This window comes from Myotis lucifugus, unplaced genomic scaffold, assembly GCF_000147115.1.
Source record: "Myotis lucifugus unplaced genomic scaffold, Myoluc2.0 scaffold_572, whole genome shotgun sequence".
Lineage (NCBI taxonomy): Eukaryota > Metazoa > Chordata > Mammalia > Chiroptera > Vespertilionidae > Myotis > Myotis lucifugus.
In genome coordinates, this window is record NW_005871620.1 from 401366 (window position 1) to 410950 (window position 9585).

At 39.5% G+C, this 9585-nt stretch overlaps 1 protein-coding gene across 1 annotated transcript; it reads left to right on the forward strand.

Moving 5' to 3' along the window:
• Positions 1–5940: 5940 nt before the first annotated feature.
• Positions 5941–9095, forward strand: MC5R (melanocortin 5 receptor). The gene is made up of 2 exons (XM_006104447.3): positions 5941–6082; positions 7484–9095. Exon 2 carries the CDS (start codon positions 7510–7512, stop codon positions 8485–8487), a length of 978 nt encoding a protein of 325 aa, XP_006104509.1. The 5' UTR covers positions 5941–6082; positions 7484–7509; the 3' UTR covers positions 8488–9095.
• The last annotated feature ends 490 nt before the right edge of the window (positions 9096–9585 follow it).

Below are 9585 nucleotides of genomic sequence, written 5' to 3' on the forward strand. Positions count from 1 at the left end.
TAATTTTGATGTGGTTGTGGGAGGCAGTGAGTATAGACATTCACTTATGCTGCCACCTTGGTTCCCTTTCAAACAATATATCGACTTTAACATTTTAAACCACTATTGTGTTCCTGGGATAAATCATACTTGGACATAATGCATAATACTTTTAATATGCTGTTGACTTGGTTGCTTGCTTTTTGTTGAGGATTTTTGTGTCTATATTAACAAGAAATGCTGTTCTATGTTTTTTCTTATGATGCCTTTGCCTAGTCTTTTTCCAAGTATCATTTATTTTTCCTAGAATCTGGATACAATTAACTGTAGTAAGACAGTGCTCAGTATGACTTAAGCCTCACTTTAGGTTCTTAAACTACTTCAGTATTTGTAAACGTGAATTCACATTCCAGTAAAGCTGGAACACTAAAATTTGATATACCAACAAATTTACTCAATATTGATGTCCCAGCATATTCTAATGTGCAGCCAAGGTTGAGAACCACTGCTTTAGAGGATCAAATGGGATAATGGACACCTGACAAATGATATGATATTGTCTTAAGATGAGATTTAGGGGGTTCGGAGTGGGCAAATGGGTGAAAGAGGTCAAAAGTAAAAACTTACAGTTATAAAAAAAGAATGGGGGTGTAATATACAGGTGACTAGAATTAATAAATAATACTATATGGTATATTTGAAAGTGGCTAAGAGAGTAAATCTTAAGAGTTTACATCACAAGAAAAAAATTATAACTGTGTGTGGGGATGGATGTTAATTAGACTTAGGGTGGTGGTCATTTTGCAATATATACAAATATCAAATCATTTATAGTGTACACCTGAAACTAATATATTATGTCAATTATATTGCAATAAAAATGAGATCTAGCTAACCTATATTATTCTTAGCTGTGTAGTTGGAATATTGATCTATTTAAGCTATTGGTTTGTGTGTGTTTGGGTTTGTGCATTTGTGAGTGTATTTTATAATAGAGTGCAATCAACTATGTAATTGTTTCATTGTCTTTAAAAATATTTGATATATTTCATAAAAATGATCAAACCATGAAATACTGAAGCTCCACCTATAGAGTGGCCCCAGGAATATGCGTGTTAGAATGCAGTTTCCTAAGCTCCAACCCCAGATCCTCCTCAATTTGATGGTGGCAATGCCCCCTCGCAGGGCCTGCTGTGCTGGGTTCTCCACATTCCCCGCCCCCAATCAATTCCAGAGCTGAATCCCACTTTCCCCGGCCCCTGTAGGGCTAGGAGGGTCAGGCTCCTGCAGTTGCTGGCTCTGTCACCTCCCCATCTGTAAATAGTCCCCCCCCTTCCCGTTTGTCTCTTTGACCATCTGAGAACTCCATGTCCTGCTGGGATTTTGATAGTAGGTTAGACACATGCCAGTTTTCTTTCTCAATTCCTATAGATGTTAGTACTTCTCTTTAATTACATCTGGGTTATATAATCACTATTCTGGGCTTATCTCTTCCTACCTAACTTGACTATAAACTCCCTGAAGAGGAAATAGAGCTTCCTCATCTCTGTGCCCCTCATGAAACCCATCACCCAACTGTGGCAGGCAGGAGCCCTTGCATGGAGAAGGGCAAATACTGAAATAAGGTTTAACTCATAGATGTCTATGTGTTTGTAATAGGTTATGAAGCAACTGCTCTGAAATTATTCCCAAGATGAAGAGGTTTTAATATGAGGAAATAGTTTTAAATATTACTTTTTTTCTCTGGAAATAGCCTCCTCATGATCTCTGTCTTCTGAAAATAGAAATTCATGTCAAGATGGTACATTATTTAACTATTCTATGCCAAGGTCATTTTATGAGCTCGACATTAATTGGAGAAGGACATGACATTTTAAGTCCCGTCCACATGGATTCGAACCTATTTATCCATGGAAATTGCTGCTGCCACTTCTTAGGAACACACAGCATTCCATTTAAAGATAGACTGTTCAGAATAACAAAATCAATGAGAGAGAGAAACATTGATTGGTTGTCTCCTGTATGCACCCTGACTGGGAATCAAACCCAAAATCTTTTGGTGTATGGGACAACACTCCAACCAACTGAGCAATCCAATAAAACTCTACAATAAAACAATGTCTTAACTGCAAAATGGGCAAAAGATCTAAATAGACATCTCACTAAAGAAGATATATGGATAGTAAATAAGTATATAAAAATTGCTCAACATCATGTGTCATCAAGGGATTGCAAATTCGAACAAGAAGATACCTACTAGAATGGCTAAAATCCAAAATACAACACCAAACTGATGAGAATGTTGAGCAAGAGCAACTCTCATTTATTGCTGGTGGGGATGCAAAATGTTACAGCCACCTTATTCATTTATTTATATTTCAAATTATATTTACTTACTTAAATTGTAGTTGACATACAATATTATATTAGTTTCAGGTGTACAATTTGACATCATATACTTCTGATGCGATCATCACAATAAGTTTAGTAACAATCTGTTACTGTATAAACTTATTACAATATTATTGACTATATTCCCCATGCTATACATTATTTCCCTGTGACTTTCGAATTGCATAACTAGAATTGTTACCTCTTATTCTTCTTCACTATTTCTACTATTCCCTCTTCTTTGACAACCATCAATTTGTCCTCTATGAGACTGTTTCTGTTCTTTTGTTGTTGTTTCATTTAGATTCCACATTTAAGTAAAATCATATGGTATTTGTCTTTCTCTGTCTGACTTCTTCACTCAGCAAAATGCCTTCCAGGTCCATCCATGTTGTTGCAAATGGCAAGATTTCATGCTTTTTATGGCAACTAATATTCCATTATTTCACATCTTTATCCATTCATTTATCAATGGACATCTAGTTTGCCTCCATATCTTGGCTATTGTAAATGTTGCAATCAGCATTTGAGTGTATGTATCTTTTTGAGTTAGTGTTTTTTATTTTCTTCAAAATACCCAGAATTGGAATTGCTGGGTTGTAAGGTGGTTTTATCTTTACTTTTTTAAAAAAATATATTTTTTATTGATTTTTCACAGAGAGGAAGGGAGAGGGATAGAGAGTTAGAAACATCGATGAGAGAGAAACATCGGTCAACTGCCTCCTGCACACTCCCCACTGGGGATGTGCCCGCAACCAAGGTACATGCCCTTGACCAGAATCGAACCTGGGACCCTTGAGTCCGCAGACCGATGCTCTATCTACTGAGCCAAACCGGTTAGGGCTATCTTTACTTTTTTTGATGAAATTCTATAGTGGCTACAGCAATTTACAATGCAACAAATTGTGCACAAGGGTTTGCTTCATCAACACTTTTATTTGGATGGCTTTATTTTATTATTTTCTTGTCTGGTCGCTGTGGCTCGGACTTCTAATACTATGTTGAATAAAAGTGGTGAGAGTGAGTATCCTGGTTTTCTTACTGATATTAGAAGAAAAGCTTTCAGCTTTTCATCATTGAGTATGATGTTAGCTGTGCATTTGTCATGTATGGCCTTTATTATGTTGAGGTATGCCCCCTCTATACCTACTTTATTGAGTGTTTATCATAAATGTATGTTGAATTTTGTCAAATGCTTTGTCTGCTTCTATTGAGATACGACTTTTATTTTTGGATTTGTTAATGTGGTGTAACAGGTTGATTGATTTGCGTTTATTGAACCATTCTTGCACCCCTGTAATAAATCATGGTATAATTCTTTTAATATGTTGTTAAAATTTATTTTGCTAATATTTGCTGAGAATTTTTGCACCTATGTTCATCGGGGATATTGTCCTATAATTTTCTTTTATTGTAGTGTCTTTGTTTGGTTTTCGTATCAGGGTAATGCCAGCCTTGTAGAATGAGTTTGAAAGCATGCCTTCCTCTTCAAATGTTTTGGAATTTTTGAGAAGGGAAGATATTAATTCTTCTTTAAATGTTTTTCTTCTGATTGTGGAGGTTGTTTGTTTGTTTGAAGGATTTTGATTACTGCTTTAATTTCATTGCTAGTAATTGGTCTGTTCAAAGTCTCTGTTTCAGTATTGGAAGATTGTATGTATTTAGAAATTTATTTATTTATTCTAGATTGTCCAATTTGTCGGCATATGATTATTCAGAGTATTCTTTTTTAAAAATATATATAAATTTTTATTGATTTCAGAGAGGAAAGAGAGAGAGAGAGAGAGAGAGAGAGAGAGAGAGAGAGAGAAACATCAATGATGAGAAAGAATCATTGATCAGCTGCCTCCTGCATGCCCCCAACTGGGGATTGAGCCCACAATCCGGGCATGTGCCTTGACCGGGAATCAAATCATGACCTCCTGGTTCGTAGGTCGATGCTCAACCACTGAGCCACGCCAGCTGGGCCAGAGTATTTTTTAATGATCCTTTGTAATTCTGGCATGTCAGTTGTAATCTCTTTTCTTTTATTTATGATTCTATTTAATTGTGTTCTCATTTTTTCTTGACAAGTCTTATTAAAGGTTTGTCAATTTTACTTATCTTTTGAAAGAATCAGCTCTAGTTTTATTAATATTTTCTATTTTTTTAGTCTATTGCATTTATTTCTGTGCTGACCTTAATTATTTCCTCCCATCTATTCACTTTGTATTTTTCTAGTTCTTTTTTCCTTGATATAAAGTTAAATTGTTTATTTGGGGTTTTTCTTGTTTCATGAGGTAGGCCTATATCTCTATAAACTTTCCTCTTAGAACTGCTTTTGCTACATCCTGTAGATTTTGAAAAGTTGTGTTCCCATTTTCATTTGTCTCAAGGTAGTTTTTATTTTCTCTTTGACTTTTTCATTGACCCATTGATTGTTCAGTAACATGATGTTTAGTCTACATGTGTTAATGTTGTTTTTCCATTTTTTCTTCTTGTAATTGATTTCTAGTTTAATTCTGTTGTGGTTGGAAAAGTGTCTGGTATGAAAAGTGTTTGAATTTATTGAGACTTGTTTTGTGGTATAACATATGATCTTTTCTGGAGAATGTTTAATGTGCACTTGAAAAGAATTGCAGTTTTTGGATGAATTGTATACATATTTATAAAGTTCATCTGATTAAATATGTCATTTTGGCTAATATTTCCTTATTGATTTTCTGTCTGAGTGATCTATTCATTGATGTAAGTGGGGCATTAAGGTTCCCTACTATTCTTTTATAACTGTTACTTTCTCCTTTTCTCCCTGTAAATATCTGCTTTATGTATCTAGGTGCTCCTATGTTGGGTGCATAAATATTTATGAATGTTATATCCTCTTCTTGCACTGATGCTTTTATCATTATTTAATGCCTTCTTGGTCTCTTTTTTGTCCGTTTAAAAATGTTTTATTTGTATTAGGTACCAGAGAAATGGAAGATCCAGAAACTATTGCCAAAAGCCAGGATATCTGGCCAGAGGAACATCTCTTTTCTCTTTTTGCTTGAATAACAAAAGCATGTTGGTAGTGGTCGACCTGGCATGGCGGACACAGTCCTTGTGGAGGATTTAAAGTCTTGGGCCACCAAGGGAGTGTGCATCAGGGTCAAAACTGAGGGTTCCAGACTCGGGTTTCCCAGATAATCATTGGGGACCATTTGGAGAGAAGGACTGATAGAGGGAGAGGAGAATCTGAGCTGTTAATGAGCCATCAGCATTTTAGTCGATGCATAAGAGGAAGAGAAAAGAAGCAAAGTCAAAAAGCACAACCATTTAGGAAACACATTTGAACGCACTTTTGGGGAAGGATTCTCCACAAACAGAAGAACAGAACGTTGTTCTCTGCAGGTGTCACCGAGAGCTGCAAAGGCCAGCAGCCAGGGCTGCATCCCAGCGAAAGGGAGGGTCATGCTCCAGGGCTCTGACCGCTAGGTGGTGCTTGAGGCCCGCGACAGGGAAAAAGCAAAGAGAAGGGGTCCCCGGGGAGCCCGACACGGAGGCGGGGCTGCGAGGCTGTACAAAGGCCAGAGCGGCAGCCCGGCTCAGGGCGCCTGTGCGCTGTCTGAGGAGTCCCGTCCTGGGGTGATGGCAGTTCGGCTCCCGGCAGCCGTCCCAGCCTGTGGATGCCAGTGTCCCGAGCGAAGGGCCCACGGGCTGCTGAGCAGGAGAAGAGGAGCGGGGTAGAGCGCTGGTAAATAGCCCACTTTTCTTTGTACTTAAAATCGCCTTGAAAGGAATGCAAAGGCAGGCCTCACTGTCACTGTCGCGGGCAAGAGAGCTACTTGGGTATTTACACAGCTTGATATGATGATTAATGTAATTGTATAATTGGCCACTCACTATCCCTGAGACAGAACTAGGCAAAGTGACAAATGCTTACATTTCAGTAAAAACTTGTTATTGATGATGAAAAATGATGGCAGAAATTCCAACTCCCAGATGTGCTGAGTTTGGAGGGCAAAGGGATTTTTCAATATAAATCATGGGAGAGAAATTGGGCAACAAAGGAGTGATCTTGCTCTAGTTCTTGGTCAATTCAAATCCCTCGCTTCTTTGTGCTATTTGTATGTGGAACTTATACAAGTATTTATTAATCAGACTTTGCGGAATTCAAATGCAGAATCAGGGAAAATATTTGTTGAGGGGAAAACAGCATTCTGTGTGTCTCAAATTCAACATGCATGTGCAACTAAATTTGTGAATTGAAGACAGTAACTATTTGTGCTTATATTAAAATTAATGAGTCACCTTGGTTACAGTCTTAATTATAACTATGGAGACTGAATCCTAGTGGATTTTAGGAGTGTCAGGACAAATCTTAGGAAGACACCTTACTTGAAATATTGGAAGGACTACTCTGTAAAGTATATGATTGTCTAACCACTATATATCTGAAACTAGTATAAAATAATATTTAATGTAAACTGTAACTGAAAAATTTAAAAAGATGGTCCTGCCATCTTGGACAGGAGTAATACAAATATTTGTATAAGCACAATGTTACTACTCTAATAATTGTAAAAATGTTACTAATGTCAACAAAGCATGACATTTATGTTTATTTTACATAGTAGATTATTTAAAAAAGAAGACATCCATCTGTTTCTCTTAAGAGAATATGGGCCTACATATCCTTCAGAAATCTAAGCTCACTGGAGGAAATGCCGTGGCGTAGAGGCCTTAGGAGTGTGCAAATCCGGAGACTGGAAGGGGTTTTATAGGCTGTGTGTTGGGAACACTTTTGAGAGTGAACTTGGGTGCCAGGACAACAAGCATAAAAAGTGAAACCGTCTCAGGCACACTGAGATGTGTGGTCACTCTACTAAGAGGTCTGTGAAAGAATGGGGGCCTAGAAGGAGGAGGACCGGAAGGCTGGTGACAGTTCTAAGCCTGCGTGTTGGAAGGACACTGTTCCAGGAGTCCGGGTCCACGGCAGGATGTGTGTATTCTAATACAGAGAATCCTGGTACTCAGTGAGTGCCCTGAGTCCATTCACCCCCACTCTCAGGATTGGCTTGCTTCTGGAATGCTGCTGTGTTTCTTTGGTGCACGGTTAACCTCTCTGAATCATGAATGAAAACCTGTTTTGCAGTAAAGTTGGTGCCAAGAAGAGGAGCAATGAATTCCTCATTTCACCTGTATTTCTTAGCGCTCAACCTGAATGCCACAGAGGGCAACCATTCAGGACCGAATGTCAAGAACAAGTCCTCGCCGTGTGAAGATATGGGCATCGCCGTGGAGGTGTTTCTGACTTTGGGTCTCATCAGCCTCTTGGAGAACATCTTGGTCATAGGCGCCATAATAAAGAACAAGAACTTGCACTCTCCCATGTATTTCTTTGTGTGCAGTTTAGCTGTAGCTGACATGATGGTGAGCATGTCCAACACCTGGGAGACCATCGCCATATACTTAATAAGTAATAAGCACCTGGTGATAGCAGATGCCTTTGTGCGTAATATTGACAATGTGTTTGACTCCATGATCTGCATCTCTGTGGTGGCTTCCATGTGCAGCTTGCTGGCCATCGCGGTGGACAGATATGTCACTATCTTCTATGCCCTGCGCTACCACCACATCATGACAGTGAAGCGTTGCGGGGTGATCATTGCGTGCATCTGGATCTTTTGCATCGGCTGTGGCATTGTTTTCATCATTTACCACGAGTCCACTTACGTCGTCATTTGCCTCATCTCCATGTTCTTCACCATGCTGTTCCTCATGGTGTCTCTGTACATACACATGTTTCTCCTGGCACGCACGCATGTCAAGCAGATAGCAGCTCTGCCTGGATACAGTTCCGTGCGGCAGAGGACCAGCATGAAAGGCGCCATCACCCTGACCATGTTGCTAGGCGTTTTCATTGTGTGCTGGGCTCCGTTCTTCCTCCATCTCATTCTGAGGATCTCTTGCCCTCAGAATATCTACTGTTCTTGCTTTATGTCTCACTTCAACATGTACCTCATACTCATCATGTGCAATTCTGTGATCGATCCTCTGATATACGCCTTTCGCAGCCAAGAGATGCGGAAGACCTTTAAGGAGATTATTTGTTGCCATGGCTTCAGGATACCCTGTAGGTTCCCTAGCAGCTATTAAAAATGCCCTCTGCAGCTTTCTTTTCTCCTTCCTTCACTTTATAATGAAGTCAGTTAGGGGTAATCAAGATAACGCAAAATCAAAACTGTGCATTCCATTTATCTTTTCTCTCGCTCTTGAATTAGTACTTAAGATGCACCCCCCCCGCTTTTTTTCCTGTGGTGGTGGTTGGGCAGATGTGCACATGCAACTTATCCATTTTGGAAATGGTCTGTGACCATTTATTATTGGCTCATTTTCCTGCTACTTTTTCTCCTACTCCCACCCATTGCTGGGGGCCCCATCCATCTTCCATCTAGTGTGTGCTCAGGGTCTACACAGGATGGAGAGCTGACCATAATGGAAGAAAACTTGTGAATATTTACATCATGTGATTGCTTTCTCTCCCCAGAAACTGTTTTGTAACTTCCTTGATATCCCTGGGACTTATCCACGCTTTCCAGGGTAAAATAGAGTGAAGTTCTTTCCATTTGAAAGTTCCTGTTTATTTGTTACGGGATTTCTCTATAGCTCTTCTTTCTTGAACTTTTGGTTTAATGGCTTGTGTTCATAATTGTCCAAGGATGGAATTTCCTTAATTCTACTTCTGTCAATCATGATTTTGCTTTTCCCCAGATATAAAACTTGATGCTATAAACCTTACATCATGTGGTGTGAAAGTTTCTGTGACTCTTCTTACTGTCTTATTCTGACTCAGTCTGGGGTTTCCAGATGAATGTCTTGGGGACATGTCATGGGCTCCAAGTGTCCCCATGCCTCCCTCACATACTCCCCACCCCCACTGTAACACATGCCCATAGCCACGCCATTTTTTACTTTCTAAGATGGGTCTGTCTCCGAGTCTGAAACCCTGTCACTCGCTGTATACTTTGCACATCACAATCTGACTCCAGCAGCCAGAGGAGGTCAGTACCCATCTCGCACCCAGGGAGTCCCGTCTTCTCCCGTGTGGAATGGAGTTTGAAAATCTGAGTTCAGGTCCTGGCTCTGTCATTGACAGGTGATGTTGCCTTAATCATCTCATTTCAGGTTCCACATCTGTGCTGACCTAACAGGGTGGTCGTGAGAACTGCATGCGGAAGTGTGAGAATACCTTGG

Bases quoted from the DNA above. Each gene is read 5' to 3' on its own strand.
- MC5R (XM_006104447.3), top strand. From the start codon at position 7,510: ATGAATTCCTCATTTCACCTGTATTTCTTAGCGCTCAACCTGAATGCC.